The 27,978-nt window shown below is 49.9% G+C and overlaps 1 protein-coding gene and 1 long non-coding RNA gene across 3 annotated transcripts; one reads left to right on the top strand and one right to left on the bottom strand.

The window, feature by feature from the left end:
- The first annotated feature begins 17 nt into the window (after positions 1-17).
- Positions 18-27,159, top strand: Ccn5 (cellular communication network factor 5). Of its 2 annotated transcripts, none has more exons than XM_087197839.1 (5): positions 18-563; positions 702-814; positions 4,514-4,730; positions 8,377-8,616; positions 27,022-27,159. In XM_087197839.1, the coding sequence occupies exons 2-5, from the start codon at positions 755-757 to the stop codon at positions 27,144-27,146; spliced, it is 642 nt and encodes a 213-aa protein (XP_087053965.1). In that variant the 5' UTR covers positions 18-563; positions 702-754; the 3' UTR covers positions 27,147-27,159. The 2 variants fall into 2 exon arrangements, with proteins under 2 accessions (XP_087053965.1, XP_004858240.2); XM_004858183.3 differs by lacking the exon at positions 27,022-27,159 and adding an exon at positions 10,574-11,420 and having other exon boundaries at positions 28-563.
- Positions 11,569-18,073, bottom strand: LOC147822210 (uncharacterized). The gene is made up of 3 exons (XR_015446097.1): positions 17,161-18,073; positions 16,363-16,521; positions 11,569-12,605 (listed from the first exon to the last, which is right to left on the bottom strand). It is a non-coding gene; the product is annotated as an uncharacterized LOC147822210 (long non-coding RNA).
- Positions 27,160-27,978: the final 819 nt, after the last annotated feature.

Here is a 27,978-nt window from a genome sequence, read left to right as displayed (position 1 = left end):
CCCAGGGTTACTGCTGTGTCCCCAGTCCGTCCAGAGGAGATCTCAGAATTGGCTGAACTAAAGAAAGTGGATTTGGTTTGACCAGATCATCTGGCAGTGCCCCACAAGCACAGCACACAGTAGGTCCAGCCTGCTTGGGTTCACCCACTGCGGGCCACCTTCCAGTGGGGAAGCAGGCTGCGGAGGCCCCTCGTTGCCAAGAGCAGACCAGCTGCCCAGGAAAGTTCTGCTCTGGGTCACACCCACCTCTGGGTAGCTGCCAATCTTCCTGCCAGAAACCACAGGCCAGGCCGAGGCTGCCCGGAGTCAGATCAGCGACAGGGTGTTTGGCGGATGCTTCCGGTGCCCACAGTCCCTGGGGTGGGGCAGGGGTCCAGCTAGCCAGGGCCGCAGCAGCTCTGGTAGCAGTGAGGGCTGAAGCTCTCTAGGGCTGGGAGGAGCGAGAGAGGGCCCTGCCAGCCTGCCGCAGGCTCTTGGTGCTGGCGTTGGCTCTGGCTTCATAGACGCACACGCACACTCACGGGCAGGCACCCCCATGGTGGCTTCCACCGTCTCACCTTCAGGTAAATGGGCTCACCACTGGGTCACGAGGATGGGGAGAGGAGCAAGGGATGGAGAGCCCAGTGTGTGTGTGTGTGTGTGTGTGTGTCGGGGGGGGAGTACATGCCCGGGAGTGACCTCACAGCTGCTGAACCCTAAAGACGTGTAGGTCCTGCTTCCCGGCTCGAGGCTGACTCTGCGAGGACACGGTGACATGAGAGGCCCACCACAGACCCAGCTCCTGGCCTGCGCCCTCCTCTGCATCCTCTGCAAGGTAAGGGGCTGCAGGCCCTGAACTCACCGCTGTCTTCTTCAGTGCGGTGGGGTGGGTGGGCGGGAGGCATGGCCGAGGAGCCGGCGCAGAGCTCCTGCTGGCCCCGTGCTGGATGAAGTCCAGGCCCCGTGCCTAGGCCCGGCTTCCCTCCCTGGCCCCAGACAGCTGTCAGCTCTGCTGTGCGACCTCAGGTGGGCCCCCTTTCTTCTCTGAGCCCAGCTTCTGCCTCAGCTGAATGTTCCCGAGGCCTCTGTGGCAGTCATTCCCAATGCTCCCTCTGGGTTCAGCACTGCCCGGAACATGACGAGTGCTCCTTGAATGACCCTTACCAGTCCCCACCACCCCAATAACAAGGCAGGGGCAGGTGTCCTCACAGACGAGGAGACGAAGGCACGATATACTTGCTCTGCCTCCGAGCCAGGACCGGAGCGGGGGTGGTGCCTAAGTGATTGGAAACCTCGGGCTGGGAGGACACCATGCTCCCTCAGGCAGTGACCCTGGCTGGGTAGGGGTCCGGACCCACTCTGTGGAGCAATGACCTTCTCTCCCAGAGCTGCAAGGGACATTTTTCAATGGGCTTGTAAAACATCCACCTTGCCTAACATGCACAACAAGCCCAAGAGGAATCATTAAGCCCAGTTTCAGTCCAATGAAGCTCAGAGAGGGCAAGAAACTTGCCCAAATCCACACAGCAAAGGAACATCAGGGCAATACAGGAGGGACATGGTGGAGCCCAGAAGAGATATGGAGGGGTCTGGCGGACTCCGGTATGTGTCTCCCCACCCCCTCGGGCCAAGGCCACAGCTGCCCAGCTATGCTGTCCTCTTAGCAAATGCTGAGTTTCCAGAGCCAAGGGATTGGCCCCCCCACAAGCCAAGACCTTGCCACCTTGTCATGCTCCCTTGAGGAGCACAGGCAGGCATTTCTCCCCCTGGATCTCTCGAAGTATTGCTGAGGAAGGCTGAGGACTCTTGCTGCTGCATTCCAGTCTTGGTCATTGGTCTCCCCTGGGGGTGGGAAGGACATGAGCCCAAGTGGGTGACTTGAGCAGCTGGAGCAGGGGACCTGGGGTTCAGGATTACAAAACGCCAAGTATATTGTCTTCCTAGACTCACCGGTTGGGGAGACCCTCGTCCTGGGAAGCCGATGAGAATCCGACACAGAAACCCAGGGCCTTGGTCATGGCAAACATGCGAAGCCACAACCCTCTTCAGAGAGAATTCTGAGTTTTCCAGGCAGGCTGTGGGGTCCTGGGCCCAGAAAGCTGCACACCTAGTGCTCCCCCCACAGAGCCTTGGCCCTAGTGGCCATAGCAAGGCTCTGGGGCATCTGAGGTGTGATGGGATAACTTGAATGTAGTTAAGGAGTGGTTGGGGTGGCCGCGGAGGTAAAGGGAGGCCAGAGAGGGTATAACCTTCCTCGTCCACACCAGGCCACCCTCCCTGGCCTGTCACTGTCCATGTAAACAGACAGGTAAATTGAGGCAGAAGCTAAGCTGACATTGGAGCCCCTAGATGACCAGAGGTGGGCATGTGAATTAAGAACCCAAGCCTTGGATTCTCATGAACCTGGATTCTGATCCTCATCCCACTTCTTCCTAGCTATTCACTATGTGGCTCTGACCTTCCGTCTCCTCATCTTTGAAATGGACATGCCACTGGGCCTCACACAGGGGTTCTATCACACATGCATTTTAAAGTGTCCAGGCACAGCATGCACGCACCATACCAGGTGGCCACAGTTTGCGACAGTCACTGTGTCATTAATAGGTTCTCCTGGGTATCGGGACCTGCAGAAACCAGAAGGCAGCCAGGTAGAGGAAGCTCACAGAGGGGGGCAGATGCTCAGCAGGCCTGTTTCCTGGTGCCCCAGTTTACAGGGGGAAGGGACCTGAGACAGTTCTGGTCAGAGCCCCCACTGCCCATGACCAAGGGAGCTGGAGCCTGTGCTTTGGAAGAGAAAAAGTCCAGCCTATCGCTTCCTGGGTCAGTTATGTGTGCAGCACCTCTGGGTTTATTAAAACACACTCAGGTTATAAAGAAGGGCCCCAGATGCTGCATTCCTAACAACCTTCCAGGGGACTCTGTGCTGCAGTCCAGCCTACACCCTGAGAGGCAAGCTTGGCTGAAATTCCTCAGAGTGCTGTCCTTGGTTGGGGTTCCAGTGGCCCTCTCTGTCGCCCCCTGGAGAGCTTGGTCAGCCAGGGCAGGGCGATCCCTGGTGGCAATAGTGGGAGCTGCAGAAAATTGAAAGACTGGCAGGGAGGGGAGCTGGGGAAGGCCAAGGTGGGGAGTAGCATACATAGGTCATTACCTGCTTGGGCCACACAGGAGCTATGAGGTCACTAGTTCCTCTTCCCAAGCCCAGAGCCTTCCCGCCTCTAGATAAAGCCCTCTAGTCCCTCAATGATCCTGCTTAAGATTGGCCTCTCACAGACGGGCCTGTGGGGAACACCTTTGAGTTATCCCCACCTCCTGGTCCCCACCTTCAAACGGATTTACAGGGAGCTCTTGACATCTGGTTCATGGTTTTGGTGTTTCTTGTGTTTTGGCCTGGGTGGGGAAGGGCAGCAGGATTTCTCAGACTGAAGCCTTGAAGGAAAAGTCTAGCTGCACACGAGGTCCCTGGGTCCTCATCAGGGGAGTGGGATGTGGCCCTGCTCCCAGATCTGCAGATAACCCTCCAGCTGTCAGCAAGTGCCTTCCCCTCTCTGGAGTTTCCCCATCTGTACATGGCAGCAGGGAGGGCTGACATGATAGCAGAGCTACTGAAAACCTAGCTGCATTTTAGAAACCCCCAGAAAGCAAAAATGCAGAGTCCAGTCAGACACAATGGTACACGCCTGTAATTGGAGCTACTCAGAAGGCTGAGGCAGGAGAATTGCAAATGCAAGACCAACCTGGGCAAATGCCTCAAAATAAAAAGATAAAAAAGGACTGGGGATGTAGGTCAGTGGTAGAGCACTTGCCTAGCATGCATGAGGCCCTGGGTTCCATCCCCAGCACCACAAAGACCAAACAAAACAACAAAAACAAGCCTCTGGGAGTTGCTTTGGTGAGTCCCAGAGGGGCTTGGGATTCTGTTTCTTCCCAATTTTTCTGGCTGGTTTGCTGTACATTCAGGGTTGAGAAACATGCTTGGATTCTTCCCAAAACCAAAAGCAACCATGATATGGCTTGATGTACTCAGCCCTCGGGATAAGGACCTGTATGCTGGCAAACACACTGTGCACACTGCCCTTCTAGGCCTTGGGTGGCTGCTCTTGCCTTCCTAGACCCCCTGCAGGGCAGGACCCTTAACAAAGATGGTTGTCAGAGCTCAATGCCCCAGAAACTCCTGCTGCCAGGCCACATACTAAGGGTCTGATGTTCATGATTACGCGAGTTCTCTGAGACCCTCTGATTGGCTTCCTGTCACAGATGAGGAAACCCAGGCTCAGCCAGCTTAGGTAACTTGTCCTAGGCCACTCAGCAATTAAGGGGCACAGCCAGAACTAAAACTTGGTCCAGAGTCCTCGCTCATAGCCACAACCCCACACTGCCTCTTAGAGAGTGCCACAGGACTGCCAGGGTTCAAGCCCAGATCTGTGTGACTCTGAGGCCAAGATACAGAGCCCACACTGCCCAGCCTGGGACAGTTGGGAGGGTCCCACTGCCTGCCTTGAAAGCTCATGGCTGAGTGAGGCCTCTGTCTCTGCAGGTGTGTGCCCAGCTATGCCCGACACCGTGTGCCTGCCCCTGGCCACAGTCCCGATGCCCGCTGGGAGCACCTCTGGTGCTGGATGGTTGTGGCTGCTGCTGGGTCTGTGCACGGCGGCTGGGAGAGCCCTGCGACCACCTCCACGTCTGCGACCCCAGCCAGGGCCTGGTCTGCCAGCTCAGAGCTGGCCCTGGTGGCCGGAGGGCCGTGTGCCTTTGTAAGCAGGTTTGCGGGACTCCTGGAGGGTGCGGGAGGTCACAGCCATGGTCTGGAGCCAAAGAGCAGCTTTCGACTTTCTCCTTTCACCTGCCTCCATGCAGCTAAGTCTGGGGGCCCCGCTGCCTGCCTCTCTCCTCTTGGCCTTTGCTTTGACCATGCGGCCCCATCTGAACAGCCCTCTTTTCGCTACCTGTCCTAGTCACGGTCCACGTTCAAAGCCAAGCCCAAATATCTTCTCCCCTGAGAAACTCTCCCACACTCCTCAACCCAGAAGACATCATCCTCTTCAGAGACCCTTGTCATACCGAGGAAAATATGAAGGCAGCCCCTTATGTAGGGCATAGTGTGTGTCAGACACTGGGGAAGGGCTTCCTGCACAAGTCACATCAGCCTCCTAATAATCGTGTGAGTCTAAGTACTGTTAGACCGATTTTACCAAAGAGGAAACTGAGGCTCAGTGGTATTAGCTAACAGGCTTCATGTCACACAGCTTGGAGCCATTTCAAATAAATTCAAGCAAATTCCACTCTGTCTCCGGGACTAGGCACCTTGAGCCACAGTGTGAGTCCTGAGTGTGCTATTTCCCAGTGACCTGGGGCATGTGACATTCCACACCATGCTTCCTAGGCCTTGGCATCCTCTGATGCTTTAGAGCAGGGCTTGGCAACTGTGCTCTGGTGACACCCTTGGCCAGAGAGTTCTTGTTTGCAGAACTGTCCTGTCACTGAGGGACATTCAGCAGCATCCCCAAACTCCACCCCCCACCTGCCAGTAGCAACCCTCCCACCCTTCCTGAGGCTCGACAGTCTGTCTTCAGACACTGCCAAGTGCCCCAGGGGCATCACTACCCCAGTAGAAAACCACTGCTTAGGAGAAATAGAAAGAGATGAGAGGTTTTTTTCAAATAATAAGCTTTGTAGAATAATTTGCCTCTTTCATCGAAGTGCATGTCATACTTTTATAAAAATAAGAATGAGAGAAGGCGGGCAAAGGCTCATGAATCATTACAATGAGTGCATGCATAGGAAAAGTCTTGTTTAAAAAAAAACAAAACAGTAAAACCTGGGCCACCTGCCTAGCAAGCACAAAGCCCTGAGTTCAATTTCTGGTACCAAAAAAAGAAAAAAAAAAAACCAAAATAAAAAAACACCCAACAAAACTTATAGATGGAAAGTTATCAATAGCAAATCCTTGTCAATGCTTCATTCAGTAAGAGACAGGCAGGATTTGTAAGATAAACTCAGACGATTGCTAATGAAAAATGTGTCTAAAGAGAACTGTAGACAAGTAACACTTCCACAGCTATTATCTGGACTCACCATGGCACAGCGATTCATGTGGCAGAGTTTATTTATTGACCCTCTTACCAAGTGCCAGGTATGGAAGGCTTCCCAAATATCAACTCATTTAATCTCACAACTATATGAAGTAGATACATATGCCACCGCCATTTTATAAATGGGATAAAGAAACACAGAGAACAGGCGGGCGCTTTAGCTCCGTCGTGCGACCGCCTGCCTCACACGCACAAGGTCCCGAGTTCGATCCCCAGTACCAAAAAAACCAAAAAAAGAGAAACACAGAGAAGTTAATCAACTTGCCCAAGGCTGTAATAGCCAGCTGGGATTTGAACTTAGGGATCTGGCTCCACGCCTCAGGCTCCAGCACTCTATAGCCTGATACTCACCACATAATTAGTAGATAGCGGATATTACTGTCATAATTTCATCAAGGGGCTGTTATCACTCCCTCTTGATTCAGACTTCAGGCACCTGCAGGCCAGGGTTTACTTGGTCTCTGGTCCTCTCTCCGTGTTCCAGCCCTGCTCTGGCAGCTGTGGGTGTTTGTACAGATTCGGTGATTTCAAACCAAATAGAGTCTGGAGGCTGGTGGCTTCCATGCGTGAATCGGAGCCTTCATGGGCACAGTTTCATATTACCCTTAACCTCGAGGTAGGCCTATTATTATCCCTGTTCTGCTGATGAGGCAACAGGGGCTCAGGGAGGTTAGGTCTCCTGCCTAGGTCACAGAGTTTGCAAGTGACTGAAGGTTACAAACCCCAACAAAAACCCAGAGCCTGAAACGGACTCCCAGGGGGGAGGAGGGACACAGGAACTCCCAGAGGGTAAGACTGTGGTCTGAGCCCGGGAGAGGCCATGGGAGCTCAGTGGAAGGCATTAGTGTGTGTGTGTGGGGGGCTTTGGCAGCCGTAGGCGGGTGTGGCTGGGCAGGGGAACCCCAAGAGGGTTCGGTTTGGAGGGCCCTTGTGGTCCTCGGCAGCACACACAGGTGCACATAGATCATGGGGGGGGGTGCCCAGGGATCATTGCCCCCCTCCCCCCAGCCCCAACCAGGTCCGAGCTGATGACCCAAGGGAGATGTCAAGAAACCTCGCTAAATTACCACCCTCCAGCTGATTTTCTTAAACAAGCCTCTGTTTACCAGGATATCCCAGCGACCTGGGGGCCTCAGGGCTGTGGCAGCAGGACTTAGGCCAACATGCGGATTAAGGAGCAGCTGCCCCTGCGTTTTCTAGGGAACTAGACAACCTTGTGGTCCAGGCCAAAGGGTCCGGGATTAGAGCCAAAGGGTTGAGGCCTGATGGGGTGAGCGGAGGCATCAGACACTGGTCCTGTCTTCCTGGGAAGGATGAACAGGGCCCGCTGCCTTTTACTGAGCATCTGCTGTATACCAGGCTTTGGGCGAAATGCCTTCAATGCATTTTCCCCTTCATCCTCTGGTGGCCTGAGGAGCAGGCTCCAAGGCTCAGAGGTGGAGTCACTCAGGCCTGACTCCCACAGCAGCCAGCATTTGGGGGCTAGGGCTGTTCCAGAACCCCTCTGTGTGCATGGACCTACTGGAGGTTTTCCACGAAAGACCCAGGAGGACTTTGCCAACGAATCCTTTCCCCAGACCTGCTCAGTTGTCACAGGGTCTCCAGGAAGCCTCGGGCACTCCCCAGGCCCATGCATCTGTGCCTTTGTCCTGGGCACCTCACTCTCTCCAGGGCTCTCCTCTCATTCTGACTTGGACACGGCGGCAGCTTTAATGTGTTTCCCTCTGGCCCATGAGTCCTTCGGGTTTCTTGAGATGAAACTGCATCTTACTTCCATCTAGGAGCACAGTGGTTATCATACACATATTCTAGCTCAGGGGACGGCAGGAGGAGCACCCAGCTCCAGCCCTCAAGGAGCGCATGTCCAGTAGAAGAGGTGGCTATGACAGACCTTGAGGACTTCATTCAGAGAGTGTTTCCTGGCATCCACTATCTGCCCTGCTCAGTGCTGGGTGCTGTCTATGTTCACATCACCTCCTGTACCTGAAGGTGCTAATTACTGTTTCATCGCTGTTGCGGCTCAGGCCACTCAGAGAAGTTAAGTAACTTACCTAAAACACACAGCCAGCAAGCTAGGCCCGGACCTGAGAGCGATGACTAAAACACAGCAGGACAATGAGATTGTTGCACAAAATACTAGTGTGTAAATAATAGTCAAATATTATTACTGCTGTCTTCAGCTACCGCTGTGCCGGGACCGGGTGACCCTCTGTCTTGCTGCAGGCGGGCAGGCTCTCGGGGTGCAGCGATCAGACACTGCCCGGCCCAGCCAGCTGCAGGCCTGAGCCGCTCTCTGCTCCCTCCGCAGTGGGTGAGGACGACGGAGGCTGCGAGGTGAACGGCCGCCGGTACCGCGACGGGGAGAGCTTCCAGCCGCACTGCCGGGTCCGCTGCCGCTGCGAGGACGGCGGCCTCACCTGCCTGCCCCTGTGCAGCGAGGACGTCCGGCTGCCCAGCGCCGACTGCCCCTGGCCGCGCAGGGTGGAGCTGCCCGGCAAGTGCTGCCCCGAGTGGGTGTGCGACCAGGGTGCGGAGCTGGGGGCCCAAGGTGAGTGCGGGTGGCCGGCGGCAAGGGCAGAGCCGCCAAGGCCCTGGGGCGTCCGAGGTCACCTGGCTTCTTAGGCACAGGAAGGAGAAGGAGAGCCTAAGAAGCTGGGAGAGGGAGATGTGGAAAGAGGACTGGAAGTCACCAGGCCGCTTTAAAACCCGCAAAACAAGAAGCAGCCTTTTCAGCGTACAACTGTAAATCAGAGGATTAAAAATAACAGTCGGTGGCAGCATGAGGAGGGAAGGGAGGGATTCGGGTGCTTGAACCAAATTGTTATATTTCCCGGTAGAGGTATACTATCACATCATATAAAGATACTGTTACAGCGTATTTATAATACATGTACTAGTGTATTCATAGTGTATATAATATTACCAATACAGCGTTATTTGGATTTATCAAAAGAGGAATCCCCTAGCTACTCATAAGTTACATGCCAGCTGGGCAGCATAGCAAGACCCTGTCTCAAAGTAAAAAATAAAAGGGCTGGCCAGGTGCAGTGGTGCACGCCTGTGATCCCAGCACTCTGGGAGCCTGAGGCAGGAGGACCACAAGTTCGAGTCCAGCCTGGGCAACCTAGTGAGTTAGCAAGATTGTCTCAAAATGTTTTGCAAAAACAAGAACAGTTTTAGAAGAGCTAAGGATGTAGCTCGGTTCAAAGGCCTTGGGTTCAATCTCCAGTACCACAAAAATATAAAAATAAAATTAAAAGGGCTGAGACTGTAGCTCAGTGGTAGAAGCTTGCTTAACATGCATGAGGCCCTGGATTCAATCCCCTGCACAGGGAGAGAGAGAGGGAGAGGGAGAGGGAGAGGGAGAGGGAGAGGAGAGGGAGGAAACCATATCTCAAATTTGGTCCCCCATTATATGTGTATGCCTGTATCCACTGGTCCTACATCCACAAATTCAATCAACTGTGGATTGAAAATGTTATTATAAAAACTGGACCTGTGCTGAACATACACAGGTCTTTTTCTTGTCATTATTCCCTAGGCAATACAGTATAATGACTATTTACATAGCATTTGCTTTGCATTAGGTATTACAAGTAACCTGGAGGTGATTTAAAGTCTATGGGAGGATGTGTGCAGGTTAGGTTATATACAAATAGTAAACTATTTTATACAAGGGAGTTGAGTAGCCTCAGGTATCCATGAGGAGTCCTGGAACAAATGCCCCAAGAAACCAAAAGACAGTAGGACATGGTACATGCAGACATGTGTGCATAAGCTTCTCAGCCTCAGCACTGGTGACATCTGGGCTGAGTAATTGTGTGTATGGTGGGGCTTGCCCTGTGCCTGGTCCCACAGCACATTCTACACAGCTGAGCCCTCCAGATGTTTAGTCACATCCCTGGCTCTACACACTAGATGCCAGTAGCATCCACTATCACCACCTGTGACAACCAACAGTGTCTCCAGACATTGCCAAGTGCCCCAGGGGGATAGCAAAATCACTTCCAGTTGTGAATTACTGGTTCTCAGGACTGGAAGGATGCCAGCATATAACAGAGGAGACCAGTGAGGAGAAAAAGCTAGACTGTGGTGACCCACTATCTTGTTCCAGGCACAAAATTTTGGAATCTCTGGCTTCCTTGTCGCCAGGTCACAGCCCCGCCTCACATAGGTGGCACCTCCTGTCTGTAACACAGCATTTATTAGAGAAGTTTGGTGGATCCAGAAACAAGAATCCTCACCATTTATTGGGGAACCATCCTAGCTGCCTACTAACATATCTCTAGAGTGGCTGCAGGTACCGGGCACTGTGCTGAGTACTTCACAACCATTCTATTATTCAGTCCCAACAACCAATTGTTAGGAAATTTACAGAGAAGAAACCGAGCTCGAGAGAGGTTGGGCAGCTTGAGCAGCATCGCGGTGACGGTGACCACCAGCCAGTGGTTGGTTTGGCTCCCACGCCTGGCCCTCACAGTCTGACTCTACACTCTTCTCCCTAGGAGACCAGTTTGCTGGCCTCGTTGCTCCCCTGCCCCCTGGTGTTTCCTGCCCACAGTGGAGCACAGCCTGGGGTCCCTGCTCGACCACCTGCGGGCTGGGCATGACCACCCGGGTGTCCAACCAGAACCACCTCTGCCGACTGGAGACCCAGCACCGCCTGTGCCTGCCCAGGCCCTGCCCACCTGCCAGGGGTCGAAGTCCATGGAACGGTGCCTTCTAGAGCCAGCTGGGAAGGGAGACATGGTGCCCACTTCCCTAGCAGGTGGCCCTGTGTCCCGAGATGACACAGATGGCCACTGCCCATGCTTGGCTGCAAGCAGCAGTCCAACTTGGGTCCACCATCCACAGCCAGGAGGGTAAGAACATGTAAAAGCTGCCTGGTCCTGCTGGACCCTGTGCTACAGTAGGGTGCATGACCAGGCCCCTTCTTCTAACTCAGACCCTGGGAGATTGGCCAAGGCTTCCAAGTGCTCCTGACTCATTCCTGGCCTGTGCACAGCCTCATCAATCACACAGTGAGCTTTCTCTCCAGCTTCTCTGGGCAGGAGATGGGATGACCATTCCTTGAATAATTAGGCTGCAGCAGGTGCAGTGCTGGGCGAGACTGGCCATTTGGCTGGAGTGCGGTGAAGAGGGGCCATGTGGCTATTCTGAGTCTTCTTTTCCTTTCCTGGAGTTCTGTAAACTCAACACAAGGCTATGTGTAAACCTGTGGGTGGGCTTGTGCTTTCCAAGAATGCCCTTCCCTCCAGAGAGAATTGAGTGGCTGAATTCTCTATGACCATCACGAGGTGACATCACATTGTCCTGAAAAAAGTCAGAAAAATAAATGAAAGCTCCTTTGTATTTGCAAGAACAAATTTTTGTGAGCACCCATGATGAGCACTTTACCTGGGCCAGTGTGCCTCAGCACGGAGAAAAGCAAGGAGAAGGAAGGATCCCTCCTGGGGACTGGGGACAGCCTGGAATAAACCAAGCCAGGTGTGAGAGTCTGTTTGGGATGTCATGTTTTATTGTTTAAAAAAAACACCCAAATATTTACCTCCTCCTCCATGGTCAACCCATGTTTGTTTAAAAATAGAAACTGTGTTTGAACCAGGATCCAACCAGAAAATTAGAAACCACATTTCCCTGGCTTGCATAGGTTCTTTTTTGTTTGTTTGTTTTGGTACCAGGGATGGGACTCGGGTCCTTGCACTTGTGCAACAGGCGGTGGAACCACTGAGCTAAATCCCCAGGCCCATAGGTTCTTGGCCACATGGAAGAGGGAAATCAGACATGGGCTGGGTCTTGAGTCTGTTGATGACCATCATCACTGTCCATCCTCTTCTCAAGGGCCCTTAAAGAGGAGCGTGCTTGCAGGGCTCCCAAGGTGCTCCTCATCAGCTGGCCATTACTGCTCAATGTTTTGGAGATTACGAATTGGCAACGTGTAGTTCTTTTAGTGTTAACAGCCCTAAACTGTTGGCTGTCAGCTCTTCTCGGGTTAGCAGCCCTCCTTGTCACTTGGAGCCCACAGCCACCAGCAGGCCTCAGGCATTCAGTATGCTTCTCCACCATTCTCTGCTACTTGCTGGCTTCAGTGTTAGCAGCCATGGCTCCAGGCCACTTTCAGTGCCAGTGGCCTTCGGTGTTACCAGTTCTCGGTGTCCCAGCTCAGCATGCTCTACTAGAGAGAGAAAAATCCTTCATGGGCATGAATATACCACCCAGAAAGACTTGTTAGGACTCACGCCGCAGCATAAAGGGGAGCAGCTCTTGGGCTGACCTGCTAAGGAGCCTAAGGAGGTTGCTTACGGAGGAAAAGAGGGGCGCTGTGCATGTGCAGCAGCAGACTTTCTGCTTGGTCATGGGCAGGGATAGGGCCCCTCTTGGACTTAACTGGGGAGGCTGCTGGAGGCAGAATCATCCAGAGGGGCTGCTGGGAAGAGTCCTCTGGGATAGGTTTGTCTGAAGTCTGGTGCAGCTGAAGAAAATACCTCTGGAGCAGTTGTGAGGTGCACCCCAGCTGGCTGCATGATATCGGGGCAGCTGTGGAAGAAAAAGAAAAGTGTCTCTTGGGGGGCATGGGGTCCTTCTCCCCTGACTCACATGCTTGGTATTTGAACAGGGGATTCTTCCTTTTAAACTGATTTTATTGAGGTATGATTCACACACAGTTAAATGCATATGTCTTCATGATTTAGTGAGTCTTCACAAATGTGCACACGTGTGTGACTGACGCCTCCCCCCAGCTATGGCACATTCCTGTCGCCTCAGAAAGTTCCCTCTGGCCCTCTTCCCTGTCCCCACTCCATGCGAAGGCAGCTGCTGTTCTGATTTCTATTACCGTGATTGAGTTTTCCTGTTCTTAAATCTCACATACGTAGCGCCGTAAGGAGGTCCTCTGTAATGAACTTCTTTCAGTCAACGTAGGGGAAAAAGGAGGGATTTAATGTGGGGAAGGAGTAACCCAACAGAGGGCCAAATATGAGAACCTGGAGATGGGCAGAGGAGGCTGGCTGCCCGGCAGCCCCGGGATGAAGGTGCCCTGGGGAGGAGGTGGCAGCACGCAAGACTCCCTACCTCCCAGACACGGAGTGGGGCCGCTGTGATTCTTTGCCAGTCAGGGAGTGGGGCAAAGGCGGGGCCCAGAGCTCTCTGTGGGCAAGGGGGACGTATCGGGGCGAAGGTCACAGGTTAAGACAAGGCTGACTCTCTCCCTCTCTGAGGCTCTCAAAGCCAGATGGACCAGGCCCAGCCTGGCTATCACCAGGAAACCCTCTCCATTCACTTCCTTGGGGCTGAGTTAGAGGGTGCAGGGGAACGAAGTGTTCCAGGCCCATGCTCTCCAGAAAGCTCTTCTCTGCCTGTCCCCAGGCCCTGGGCACACCATGCTCTTCCATGCTGATGGTGATAAGGAAGACGGAGGATTTCCTTAGTGAGAGGCAGCAACAGGCCAGGGGGATCCTTCCACCTGCCCAGCACCCTCCATACCCTAACTCAAGGACAGACCTGTAGTTCCAGCTGCTCAAGAGGCAGAGGTGGGAGGATCACCGGAACCCACAAGTTCAAGACCTGTTGGACACAGGTGGATCAATGAAACAGAATAGAGGATGCAGAAACAGCCCCGAGCACATTCGACTATTTGAACTTGTCAAAGGGACCAAAAACATCCATTGCAGGAAAGACAGCCTCTTTAATAAATGGTGCTGAGAAAACTAGCTAGTCATGTGCAAATGTTGGATCCAGACCCATATCTCTCACCATGTACTAAACTAGAATCAAAATGGCTCAAGATCTAAATGTTAAAACAGAAACATTAATCTGGAAGATAAAATAGGTAAAATTCTTGGAGACATAGATGGAGGCAAGGACTTCCTACACGGAATCCCAGTTGCACATGAAGTAGAACCAAGAATCAACAAATGGGATCTTATCAAATTAAAAGACTTGTGTATACCAAAAGAAAAAAACAACAGAGCAGAGACAACCTACAAAATAGGGGAAAATCTCCAGCTATTTTGCAAAGATTGATATCTAGCATATGTATTTTTAAAACCTCAACAAATTAGATCTGCCAAAATAAGGACCCAATAAAAAATAGGCAAGTGAAAAAAAATAGGCAAATGAAATGAACAGACATTTTTATGAGGAAGAAGTATAAATGGCCAAAAAAATACATCAAGAAATGTTTGACATTGCTGACCACTAGAGAAATGCAAATCCAAACACTGAGATTCCATCTCACTCCTGAAAGAATGGCCATCATTGGGAAATCAAATAATAACAAATGGTGGCAAGGCTATGGGCAAAAAGGACATTGTTGATGGGAATATAAACTAGTGTAACCACTTTGGAAATCAGTATAGAGATTCCTCAGAAAACTAAAAGTAGAAATCCCATTTGACCCACATATTCCCCTTCTAGGTATCTTTCAAAAAAAGTTAAAGACTTCATATTATACCCATGTTTATAGCAGCATAATTCATAATAGCTAAATGTTGGAAGAAGCCTATAAGTCCATCAAGAGATGAATGAATGAAGAAAATGTGGTACTTACAAATGATGGAGTACTACTCTGCTATAAAGAAAGATAAACGAGTCATTTATAAGAAAATGGATGCACCTTGAGACCATAATTTTAAGTGCGATAAATCAAACACACAAGCTTCAACATTGCATAGTTTGTCTTATATGAGAAACCTAAAGTATAAAACAAAGAGCAAAATAAAAGATAGATAATAGGAAGTAGGGAGGTAGATCTTTCTCAAATGGGAAGAGGATCAAGGGATGGGAGGGAGGAGGGAAAGAGGGGAAGGGGATGAAAAGGGAATTAAAATGTGTTCTGTAGACGTGCCAACTCCACATGAGAATGTAAACGGTATGTACTGCAAATGTACTAATAAAAAGCGCAACAAAACATCTTATCTGGTCAACACCGCAAGACCCTGTCTCAAAAGATAGTGCAAAGCACAATAAAGCAGAGGAGAATGTGGCGAGAACACAGAGCCAGGCCCCGTGGGCCTGCCTGGGGTGTGCGCAGGACAGTGGCAAGGGTGACCACGCTCTCACAGGGTTTATCAAGCAGCGCCTGTGCTCCTGGTGCGTTCTGTGCGGCACCGTGTGGGATGAGAGGTGGTTGTCATGGTGCCCATTCTGGAGAGGAGAAACCGAGGCTTGAGAGGTAAAAATCTCCCTCTCTATCTAGGGCTGGAGGAGTCAGACTGGCTGGACCCAGAGTCTGCCTGACCTGCTTCTCTCTTTCTTCCTGCTTATCTTCCCCCTTCCCTGGCCTTTCTTTCCCTTCTTAAGTTTTTCAATGACATATAAGAAGTGTACAGATCACGAGTGTTCAGCTTGTCCCGTGCTCATGTCCCGAGCACACCGTGCAGTCAGCACTGGGCGCAGCAGCGGGATGCTGCACCTCCTGCACCTCCCAGACGCCCCTTGAGCTTCTCTCAGCACCGCCCAGGATAAGCCCTGCCCTGACTTCCAGCAGCACACAGCATTGCACGTGGTCCTGAACTTCATTCAAATGAAATAATGCAGTATACTCTTTTCTGTGCTTGGTGTTTGTTTTCTCTTCACTTTCTACCATGTGCGTGAGTTTCATCCACGATGTTTCAAGCAACCATAGTTGATTCTTTCCTATCCCCATGTAATGTCCCATTATGTGAATATACCTCAATTTATTTATCTATTCTATTCACGATGGGCATTTGGGTAGTTTCCAGTTTGGAGCTATTATGAACAGGGCATTGTGAACATTGTGGCATGTGTATTCTGCTGGAAATTTGCAAACACTCCTCTTGGACATTTATCTAGGACAGCAATTACTGAGTTGGGTCCTATTCTGTCAGATTATCCCTCTGTAGAACAGAGGTATCTGCACATAATAGGTGCTCAATAAATACTTGTTCTGTAAATAATAAAAATAAGAGCAGAATGGAAGTCTTCAAAAAGATAAAACTAGAATTAATGTATCATCCAGCTATTCTACTTGTGGGCATAAATCTGTAGGATTTGAAATCAGCATATCAAAGAGATGCCCGCAGTCCCATGTTCATTGCTGCACTATTCACATTAGCCAAGTTATGTAATCAACATAATTGTCCATCAAAAGATGAATGGATAAAGAAAATGTATACTACACAATGGAATACTTTCAGCCTTTAAAAAGAAGGAAATTCTGTCATTTGTTACAACATGGGTGAACCTGGAGGACTGTATCAGTCAGTACTTGCTAGAGAAACAGATATAACACAAGATACATAAATATATACAAGAATTTACAAGATTGGCTTACAGTGACCACCCACAGGGTTGGATGAGGAAGAGTCCAGAGGGTCTGTCTGCACATTGGAGACCCAAGGATTTAGTCGAAGGTCTGGAGCTCACTGCAGTGTCCTGTGGGGGTCCATATCAGGAGGTTGATGGGTTCACTCCGGAAGCTGAAGAGTCTGTGCTGGAAGGCAGGAGATGGTGTCTAAGGTGAAGGCAGGAGATGATGTCCAAGGAGAAGACAGGAGCTCCTCCAAAGAAATAGAAGCAGCTGTGTCCTTCTTTATTTCCCCTTTATAACATCCAGGCAAGGAGTAGCCCTAGGGTGGATCTCCCACGCCCTAGGGCATGGAATTGCTGAGCCAATCAGCTAAGCTTCTCTCAACCAAATTTCTCAAGTTGACACACTCAATCAACCCTCACAATCCACCCCTTGTCAACTTGGCAACCAGATACATTTTTTTTTTTTTGGTACCAGGGATTGAACTCAGGACCTTGTGCTTGCGAGGCAGGTGCCAGAACCACTGAGCTAAATCCCCAGCCCCCAGATACATTTCCTTAAACTAGTCTCAGATACAAAGATGAGCTCACAATTTTGCCTAACATGTTATTAGTACCCTGCATACAAACAGAAACACACTAATTCCCTCCCCAGAATAGAAGGCAAGTTTTCTTTGTGTAACGCTTATTCCTAACATGTCATAACTTGAACATTATAACACATTTAACAATCCTTAAGAACCAGTATTAGAAGAGAAATAGTACAATTACAGTCCTCATTTCTGTAGCTGATCACAGGGTCATAGCTGGTATTTAGAATTACCTTCTTCTACTGCCCATTGGGTATTCCCTTGGCCTTCAGCAAGCACCTCAGCAGGCCGTGGTTCTTTCCCTGGTGGAGTGACCCATATCTTCATTCCTGAAGGGTCTGGATGATTCATCATTTTTCCTGGATCAGGCTGTTGGCTCTTGAGCCACATGGTCAGGTAACGTCACAGCAACAGTACCCACTTTGCTGGTACCAAATTTCTGTGTTAGTTACTTTTCTCTCATCACTGAGACAAAATACTCGATATCTGAAGTTAAAGGGGAAAGGGTTTGTTTAGCTCCCAGTTCGTAGAGGTTTTAGTCCATCATTGGCTGGCTAAAAGGCAGGGTGGCAGAGGGGCCAACAGTTCATGGCAGCAGGAGACAGCAAAAGCAACAAGAGACCTTCACAGTGTCTTTCTGGTCCTATTATCTTATTCAGACTAGCGGGATTAGGGCAGGGCCACACCAATCACTCACATGTGGTGGTTTAGCAATCACACGGCCTTAATTCTACCATCCCACACTCTAGATTCACCCACCTATGACCACATGAGGCTTTGAGGGGACATCTGGACCCAAACCATGACAAGGACATTATACTGAGTCACATAAACCAGGCACAGAAAAATAGGATCACATGGTCTCATTTATATGTGGTCTCACTTCTACGTCAACTGCTGATTACTGGAGCTGGAGCACTGGGGAAACAGGGACTATCGGTCTGTGGGTACAAAGCTTCAGGCAGATGGAAGAAATATGTTTTTTGAGATCTAGTGTACAGTATGGTGACTATAGTTAATAATGTATATCTCAAAATTGCTAAGAGAGCAATTTTGAAATGTTCTTACCACAAAAATAAATGTCTGAAGTTAAAGATATGTTGATTATATTGATTGAATCATTCCACACTGTATGTACACAGTATATCATCGCATCCCTTTGTACCCTATCAATATATACAATTATAATTTGTCGATTTATGAGAGACTACATCTTTCTTTCTTTCTTTCTTTCTTTTTTGGTACCGGAGATCGAACTCGGATCCTTGCGCTTGCGCAGCAGGCATCGAAACCACTGAGCTAAATCCCTGGCCCTACATCTTTCTTGTTTAAAGGAGGGGGTGTGATAGGACTTAGAAAAATAAGCATATCGTAGAATTGGAGTGACTGCCCTGCTCTCAGTATTTCCCAGTGGTCCCGGCTGCGTGGGTCAGAGCTCATCTCTCGCCTCCAAGTCCCAAAAGCAGTTCTCTGAGTGTGGTCCCCGGACCGGAAGCATCAGCCATTACCTGGAAATTTGTTAGAAATGGAAATATCTTGTGCTCCCTCCCAACCTACAGAAGATCTGGAGGGATGAGGCCAGAACTCTATGGTTACTTTAACAAACCTCCCATGCCGTTAAAATCCGTGAAAGTAGTAAGAAAGCCTTCAGGTGTTTTGGAAGAGGAGTAACAGTAATGTGCTGCTGCCCTCTAGTGGCATTTGCGTGTATGAAGAAAGGAGAGGCTGCAAGCCAGCGCAGGCCTCAGACCTCAGTGTGCCGCCTGGTCCCCAGATGTGGAAGTGCACGCAGCCTACATCTGGACAAGGGAAGAGATTTGTCCAAGGCCTCACAGCTAGGCCTAGAATTCTTTCCTATGTGTGCTAGATGTCGCGGCTTTCTTTTCTGAACAGATTATATTTAAACCTTGCCTGTAAGGGCCATGGCCTGCCGGAGCCATGGGGCCTCCATCTGTTCCCTGGATGACTTCCAGTCCCTGGGCCGACAGTCAGTGCCTTCTCCCTGGCCACACTGTGCAGACAGAAGAAGGATCTGTCTCCAGCATGATCGTGGATGTGTCTCTGCTTAACCTCTCTGCAGCCCAGAGCAGCCCTCTGGGGTGAGGCCAGATGCCCCCAGGACTCACAGGCCTGCCATTCCCTCCCTCCCTCCCTCACCTTCTTGGGGCTCTACTCCTGCCATCCTCTCTCTTGCTCTGCATCCTCCCTCCTCCTGGTTTCTGGACCATTCTTGGACAACCGCACATGTTGGCCCCTTGCTCAGTGCTGCAGAGGAGGGAGCCCACCAGACCATGCCCATCCCAGCTACTCCGGTAATGGAACCTGGGGGCTCTTTTCAAGGGGCCACTCAGGCAGCCTCCCAGGGAAGTGCCCCACCTTTATCTGGGAAAGGGTGGCCATGATGCTTCATGTACTAACAACTCGTGCTCACAGTTCCCTCCAGCTGAAATGAAGCTAGGTCTGAGGTGCATTTTTTGCCTGGGGCCATCTTTTTTCTCTCCTACTAGAATTAATCTGGAAAAATCGAAGAATAGGGGGCTAGGCCTCTTGATCACCTTGAGCTGCCAGGCAGACCTGAGGGAAGTGACCCAGGCATATTGGTCTGGTCCTCAGCCATTGTGTGTTCACTGCCTTCTCCACTGGCGTTCAGAGTGAGGTCTCCCATCTCATGACTGGGCTCAGCATCTTCAATTGAGCCTCTAAGCAGCTTCTGTCCTGCCTGGAACCCCAGAGAGTCAAACCTAGGGGACTGAAGTCAAACCTTTGACTTCTACCTCCCTGCTTACTTCCAGGGATGGCTCTCCATGTCCCCCTGGCCTTCTTGTGTCTCTGCATCTTGACACATCCCATTGGAGTCCACTCCCCTTACTTCCTCTCTTGACATCTGCCCTGTGCTTCCCCTAACCAGAATCCAGGGTGGCATCTACACTGCCTTACCCCTTGCTCCAGATGGTCAGCACAGGGTCCCACAGTTGCCCCACAGAGGCAAAGTTCTCCTGAGTCCCTTCCCTGACTCAGCACAAATATAGTAGCCAAAAATTTTAACATGAGTGATATAAGTGCTTTGTCACTAACACATGAAACAAGACGTAGTCTAATTACTGTAATTTCAACGTGGTGACAGGACAAATGGTATTTTAAGTTACCTGCAACAACTGCTGTGTGTTATGAAGATATCTATGATTTCTATTGGCAACAGATAGGTATTTCTACTGATACTCTTTTATTGTCTCCAATGAAAATTGAAGGAAGCATGAAATGTTAGAGATAGTGGGCATAAAGATGCAATTATTTTCATTTTCAATTTCATGAACCCCTGAATTCCATCCACAGAAACATTAGATGTCTGTTGTCCCAGGATGGGAATCTCGGCTGTAGAGCACGACAAAGCCACAAGAAAGAAGGAGCCTGGGTCCCTCCATGGCCATTTGGAACAGGTCCTTCCAACACCTATTCAACCCAGAGGAAAAGATAATTTTCTTTCAGGAACATGCACACTCTGAAACAAAAGCTGAGACCCAGCTGTGTGACCCTGGGCAAGTCATTTAACCTCTCTGAGCTGCAATATCTCCATAAAGAAAATGCAGGTGATGATCCCTGCTGTGAATGTGTCCCCAGAATCCATATTGAAACACAGTCCCCAAGGTGATGATCCTAAGAGGCAGAACCTGGGGGGGCGGTGATCTGGGCAGAGTACTCATGAATGGTGTCAGTGCCCTTATAAAAGAAGCTGGAAAGAAGTTTTGATTTTCCACCATCTTAAGAACACCATAGAAGACACCATTCCTGATGAACAAGCCCTCCCCAGACACTGAATCCACAGTACCTTAATCTTGGACATCTCAAGTGTCTGTATAAATCACTCAATCTAAGGTATTTTTGTTGGACTAAGACAGCCCCAGTCTTCTGGTGTCATGAGGATTAAAGGGAGTAATAGCTCTGAATGCTTGTACCCTTTGTGGTAGTCTGTACCTGGGGTCTCCAAACATGGCCCAGTGAACTAGTCTTGACAATAAGGGCAACACAGTGAAATCTCCTAACCCTAAATGGGTTCCATCTGAAGGTCTGTTTTTTACACTGTCTGAGATTACATCCTTCCTATTTTGAGGTGTTGCAAAATTCATTCTTCCAGAAAATGAGCATGTTAGTTACTTTTCTCTCATCGCTGAGACAAAAATACTCGACACCCAAAGTTAAAGGAGAAGGAGTTTATTTGGCTTACAGTTTGTAGAGATTTCAGTCCATAACTGGCTAGTTCTAAGGCAGAGTGGCCCATGCCAGAGGGGCGTTGAAGAGGGGAAACAGTTCATGGCACCTACACAGTAGCAAAAGCAGCAAGGAAATCTTAACAGCATCTTTCTGCACCTTTTATTTTATCCAGACTACCAGGATTAGGGCGGGACCAAACCAATCAGTGTATTGGTTTAGTAATCACACGCCCTTAACCCCCCAGCATCACACATTCTAGATTCACCTACCCCTGAAAAAGCCACCTATGACCGCGTGAGGCTTTGGGAGGACATCTGGACCCAACCATAACAATGAGGGTGATCGTAAATAGTACTTGGAGCTTTCCCCCTCATTCTTCTGTTGCAAATGGAGTTAGCAATGTTACGTATTTGGATTCATAAATATTTTATGAAATTCAGTTGTTCTATGAAAACCTCCAAGTATGAAAATCATAGCTTTCTACCAGCACAAAAATATTCATTCTTATTATCACTTAAAACTAATAAAACTTAGAGATAATTTGATTCCTGATCATGTACAAGTTTGAATAATATTAAGAGTTAACATGTGTCCCAAACTAATCTAAATATTTCATGTAATTTGTTTATTCAAAGTTTTGCAGGTGTGAGCCACATGGTTCTCTGTAATATAGGGGTGTTTAGTCTGCAGCTTTGGGGATTTAGCCGGAAATCTGAAGAAAAAGGAAAATTCCTATTACAGAGTGTTACACATGAATCATCTACTTTAATCCTCATGGCAGTCCCACATGGCAAGTGTATTAAATAGAGTAATGCTAGCTGCTAGCAGGTGTTCCTGGTTGGGCGGCAGCCTTCCTTCATGTCATGATCCAGTGACTTACATTTGTGACTCCACCATATCTAGATTGAAGACAAGGATAGAGAAGTTCACCTGCTTCCTAAAGGCCCTGCCTGGAAGTAATATCCCCCATTCCTGCCCACACCCCATTGGTGAAGGCTGGTCACATGGCCATATGTGGATGCAAGGGAGTCTGGGAAACGGAGTGTTTGGCTGGACAGATGTTTTCCAGAGACAACTCCACGCTATGGAGTCTTCCTGATGTAGTGTGACAAAGTAATTCTTTACCAGTCTCCTTAACCAGCTCATTGGGCTGACTCTCCATTCTGTCTGAGGGCAACTCACCTGCCATGGGACTTCTGAATGCTCAGGGCAAGCAGGCCACTCTCTGGCACCTTGTCCGTCCCTTTTGGATCTCTGCTATAGAACAGCATGTTTGCCAACAATTTGTTGGGGTTGTTCCCAAACCAGTTTGTGCAAGCCACATTTGTTATTGTATGGAGGTAATTGAATTAGATATCCCATAAGCTGGGGAAATACGAGTGCAAAAGAAAGAGATTTGTTTTTATAAAAACTCAATAAAGGGCCAGGGATTTAGCTCAGTGGCACCATGCCTGCCTGGCAAGTGCAAGGTCCTGAGTTTAATTTCTAGTACCCCCAAAAAAGAAAACTCAATAAAGACTAATTGCTTAAAAATACTGTTAAATTAGGTGTGGAAGAAACAACTACAAAAGATCAAGGGGGAAAATAACCACAAAAATCTAGAGGGATTCTGGGGCCAGAGATTTAGCTCAGTGGTTCCGCTGCCCGCCTTGAAAGAGCAAGGACCCAAGTTCAATCCCCGGTAGCAAAAAAAAAAAAAAAAAAAATCTAGAGGGATTCTGTACTCTGTTGCTATAGAAGTGTCTGTAGGTCCCTTGCTCCACTTTAAATAAAATGGGACATTGGAAGACAGATTATGGGTGTGGTTTGTGTAAGGAGGCCAGTGTGCAAAGCTCATGAACTGACCTAAACTCACAAAGAGATTGGAAAATGAGCATATGTGTATGTTTTCAACCGAATAAAGTGTTTAAGATGTCTATCATATAAAAGAACTTCCTGCTGCTTCGATTAATTGACTAACCACTGGTCCCAGCTGTGCCAGATGAATGGGCTTCGCTGGGCTTCTTATCCCCCTTTTATAGGTGAATGAATTGAGGCCCAGGGTAACTGCAGGGCTGGAGCCAACGCTCAAAACCAACCGGCCTGGTTACAGTCTGTGCTCTTATGCTCTATGCCAGTGCAATTGAACTTCCCATGGTGATGTGGATGTTTTGTAGCTGCCCTGTCCAATGTAGTAGCCACACTTGAAATGTGTCTAGTGTGATAAGGAATGAATTTTTAAGTGTAGCTTAATTTTAATTACTTTAAGTGTGAATGGCCACATACCGGTAGTGGCTGTGAGCTTCAACACTGCATGCTTTCCTTGTCTTGGATTCTTTTTTTCTGTGCTCGCCTTTTCCAGCCCACATGTCTTGGGGAATGCAAGCCTTGTCCGCTTGGATTCGGTATCTCTGAGGCCCTGGCAGGAGGAATGGGCAGGCCTCTTCCGCAGCAGCAAGCTCCACTGCCATATGGCGGTAAAGGTCACCTGCACCAGCACCGCTAAGCTCTTCCCTGCAGGCAAGTGCTGCCATTAAGGAGAAGAGGGCAGCAGTCACCTCCCTGCTACCAGGCACTGTGGCTTGGAACAGATCCCTGCCTCCTCCCGAGCCCCAGTTTCCTTCTTTGTAGGGTGGGATCAAAGTGCCTACTCCATGGCGTTAATGTGAGGATTCAACCAGAGCTGCCTAACTCATGCTTGGATCCCTGGGACTGCTCAATAAATTATCTCATCTACTCTAACCCTCGGAGTAACCCTCCCGCTCAGGCCAGAGGAACTGCAGGGAAAATATTAGGGATGGGATGGAGAGAGAGAAGTGCTTCTAAAAAGCATTTACTGTGAAAATTCTTAAATGCTTGTGAAAGCAGAATGTTTTGATAAATATGCATACTCATCAATTAGGTTTTTAAATGATTAACCAGAGTAAAGGCTGCAATATCTCCATAAACTCGAAGATAACAATCCTTAGGAGGTTGAAGAAGAAACTTTCAATGGTTCAACTAAACAGTCATAAAGATGCATCAGGTCTCTAGCCTGGTTAGGACCCAACAACCAGAGTGGGGGTCATGTTTGGCACCTGTCATTTGTCCCCCTAAGTAACAATGCCCTCCACACTGGACATGGCTATGGGATCTCCTTGGTGATAAGGTTCCATCTCTGGGTCCCCTAAACCATATGATTTGTCTTCTACTGCCCAGCCCATTCTGGGAGACCCAAAAATCCTACCTTCTTTTTTTCCCCCTACCTTCTTAAATTAGCAAGAGAAAGCTTTTATTTTCTTACAGTCCAGATCCCCAAGTGATAATCAGTCTGCAGAAAGGCCACAGCTGCCACGGCTAAGGAGCTAGCACCTGATGTCCCCTGAGATTAAAATAATCTATTCTTTCAGGAAGAAAACAGGAAAGAAATCTTATCAAGGAAAATGCCCAGGCCCTCTGGCCTTCTGGAAAATTACCGAACTATATTCTTAACTATAAAAAGCAATCTCTTAAGATCCCAAGAGGCCAGCAGAATAAGCGCATGGCAAAGGGGAAAGCAGAAATAAATTGGGTGAAGGGGTGTGGCACTGGCTGACACTACTCCGTGCTGAGCACTTCCTCACAGATTTCTGTTCGGTCCTCACAGGAGTGCTGTTAAGTAGATATTCTTGCTCCTTGGGGTCACGGTTGGGGAAACTGAGGCTCAGAGAGGTGAAGTCACTTGCCCAAGATGGAGCCAGGCCTGGCTCTCTCAGAAACCCATATCCTTTGTTAACCAGCGTGCTACTGTGTGGCCTTAGATGAGTTCCCTCTCTTCTCATTCTGAGCCTCAGTTTCCTCTCCCTGATATGGGGATAACAAGGCCTGGCTGGCTCTCAAAACTTTCAGAAGGATCTAGACTCAGAGGGACATAGAGAGAGTTGAGGGGACCCAGGGCCCTGCTGGGGACCGGGGTGACCTTTTTGGTTGTCCTCAAAACTGACAACGCTGGAGCTCTGGAAGAAGAAACTCCACGGCCCTGTTGAGGGGTCACAAGCGTGATGCTGGTACGGTGGGACCAAGGAAAATCACTAGGTCCTCTCAGGTCCCCAAAAAGGAAAGAGGGGAGGAGGCAGGATGGAGAGCTGGGGGGGGACTCAGCGTGTTGCTGTTTTTGGTAGCTGCTCAGCTGACGGCTTTCCAAGCTGAGAAACACACATACACAAACTCTAACCTCTTCTGCCTTAAAATAGACCAGCAGAACCAAAAATGCCAAGCACAGGGCAGAGTCACTTGCTCCGCAGGGCCAGACAGCTCCCCCATGGCCCCAATAATACCCATCCCTAGTGGGCACACTTGACAAAACAGCTCTCAGCTGATGTCACAGGATGCTCACTCGGAGGGTGAGTGAGGCCTGCAAGGTGCTCATCTCAGGGGAGCAATCCCAGGCCCACAGGAGTGGGATGCACCCAGCAGCACCTTGCCTGACAAGGAGCTTGACCTTGGGAACCAGACAGCCAGGAGTTCAAGTCCTGGCTCAGCCATGATCTGGTTGTGAGGGCTTGGCAAGGTCTCCTGTTTCCTGAACTGTGAAAGGAGTTTCTACAGCAAAGTCTGAAGATGACCAGCACAGACAGGCTGATAGTCCTAGCCTGGCCACTGCTTGTGGAAGCAGAATTCTTGACATCTGCAGGCAGACAGTTGTGAAAAAGGAGGAAAAGCAGCTACCAGTCCAGGGGTACCTAAAAGAGGCACACAGTAGCTTTTATAATCCTTGGTATGGTCCTGTGTGATGAACATTAATTTCACCCTATTTTCCAGACAGGGAAACTGAGGCACGGAGAAGTAGAAGGGTTCTGATTGCCGACACACAGCTAGAAAGAGGAGGAGCTGGAATTTGAACCCAGGTGTTGGGAACCCCAGCTGTGCTCATGACCAAGACCCCATGACCGCTCCCCTGAGAGAGTCCTGCCCATCCACTAAGACAAAGCCACTTCCCCAACCCCACTGTCCCAGCAAGCTCTTCTTAGGCCCTTCTTGGCGCCCCATTGAACTCCACCTCGAGACTTCAGCCTTCGTTCCCCTCTGACATCTGAGGAGAATCAGAAAACCAAGCTTGCTGATACTTACTAAAAATAAGGCCAAGACAGCTGTGCCAGCACCCTTGGCACCAGCACCCTGTTTCTAGGCCACTGAGCTGCTATCCTGCCTCTCAGGGGAGAAGGGGTCCAAGGCCCCATCCACAGGTGCTGGGCCCTGATTCTGCCGGGGAGGTCCCTACAGGCCGGCCTCCGCATACCTGAATATCTGGTAATAGTGACAGACACTGCTCGATAAGCTGGGGCCAACCATCCTCTCGGGGTTTCAGGCCCACTGCCTCAGGAATCCTCACAACAACCGTCTCCATCCTCCTGAGCAGGAATTGTGCCCTGGCCTTTTCCAGCCTCAAGAAGTCACCCCCTTGTCACGCACTGTGGCCCCCTTCCTTCATCTTCAGCACCCGCCATGCCAGGCGGAGTCCTTCTCATGCTGCCATGTCCCTGCTTCTCTCTCCTGCTTCCCTCTTCCAGTTTTAAGGACTCTTGGGATTATATTGGGCCCACCCAGGTAAACTAGTATCAGCTCTAATTTTGAGGTCAGCCAGCCAGCCACCTCGTGCTGTCTATGATCATAGTTGCCTCTTTGCCATGCAGCCAAACACAGTCACAGGTCTCAGGACAGGGCATGGACATCTTTGCAGGTGAATCTACTACCGCAGCTCCTCATGAGTTAGGATTTTTTTTACCCTATGCTACTGATGTGGAAACTGAGGCATCCCAAGTTTACACTCTATCAAGGAACAAAAGTGGGCTCTAAACCCAGCAGTTGGGTGTAGTTTATGCTCTTAAATTCTATATACTATTGCTCTCATTCATCCACAGTCATTGGGTATATATGCTATGTTCCAGGTTCAGGTGCTGGGGACCAAAGTATAACCAAGATTGGATCCCTGTGCTCAGGGAGACACAAACAGAAGATGGCAGGACCCCCGAGGCCTCCTGGAACACAAAGTACCCCACCTGCAGAGGTGTGAGGAAAGACGTCCAACTGAGCTGAGAGCTGCAGAGTGGGTGAGGCATTAGCCAGCTGTATCTACTGCAGAAGGATGTCGTGTGAGTAAATGCATCAATACATGTAAGGTGCTTCCACTGGCTCCTGCACCCTGGCAGAAGGTAACAAATGTTGGCTGCTGAGTGGGGTGGTAAGAGGACTGTTCCAGGCTGAGCAGGAGTTTATGCAAGGAGCTGAAAGCTTAGGGTGGCTGGAACAAACAAGGTCAAGGGGTGATGGGCACAGAAGCTGGAGCAGTCACTGAGAACAGGTGATGCATGCCAAGGCTGCATAAAGACCTGGGAGGCTCGAGAGCTGCACGTGAGGCTGCCCGGTGCAGCGCTCAATCTCCATGCAGGCCCAACCAGGACTCTGAAAACATACCGCATTGGAGCCAGGGACAGGAATGGGCCGCTCAAGGACTGGGGTCAGTGGAAGGTTCCCCATAACCCAGCTGCTCAGGCCAAGTCCAGGAGTCCTTTGCCGTCCACATCCAACTCAACAGCAAGTCCTGTTGCTCCATGTGTCAGGGCAGCACTAGCTGCAGTGACAGATAGACTCCTAAATCTCAGAGGCTTAACACACAGAACGGAAGTTCAAAGCAGGTGTTCCTGCTGGTAGGCAGCCTTGCAAGGTCCCTTTGGGGCTGTGCACTCAGCCTGCAGTTGAGGAAAGGGGTGGAGGACAGCGGGGCTGAGCTGTAGGGGCCAGGCCTGGGAGTGGCATGTGGCACTTCTGCCCCAGTTCCATTGGCTACACCTAGGCCACATGGACGCTCCTAGGTGCCAGGGAGACTGGACAAGGTGGCCAGCTGT

The sequence above is a fragment of the Heterocephalus glaber genome, unplaced genomic scaffold (assembly GCF_053883595.1).
Source record: "Heterocephalus glaber isolate CG9 unplaced genomic scaffold, H.glaber_assembly_v1.0 deba00001673, whole genome shotgun sequence".
NCBI lineage: Eukaryota > Metazoa > Chordata > Mammalia > Rodentia > Bathyergidae > Heterocephalus > Heterocephalus glaber.
Note: the sequence above shows the minus strand (reverse complement) of the source record. Positions and strands in the feature narration are given on the sequence as shown.

What these genes read in the sequence shown, in the direction of transcription:
- Ccn5 (XM_004858183.3), top strand. Translation starts at nt 755, where the DNA reads ATGAGAGGCCCACCACAGACCCAGCTCCTGGCCTGCGCCCTCCTCTGC. An exon ending in CCGGAGGGCCGTGTGCCTTT is followed by an intron (nt 4,731 to 8,376) that starts GTAAGCAGGTTT and finishes CTCCCTCCGCAG; the next exon opens with TGGGTGAGGACGACGGAGGC. An exon ending in TGCGGAGCTGGGGGCCCAAG is followed by an intron (nt 8,617 to 10,573) that starts GTGAGTGCGGGT and finishes TCTTCTCCCTAG; the next exon opens with GAGACCAGTTTGCTGGCCTC.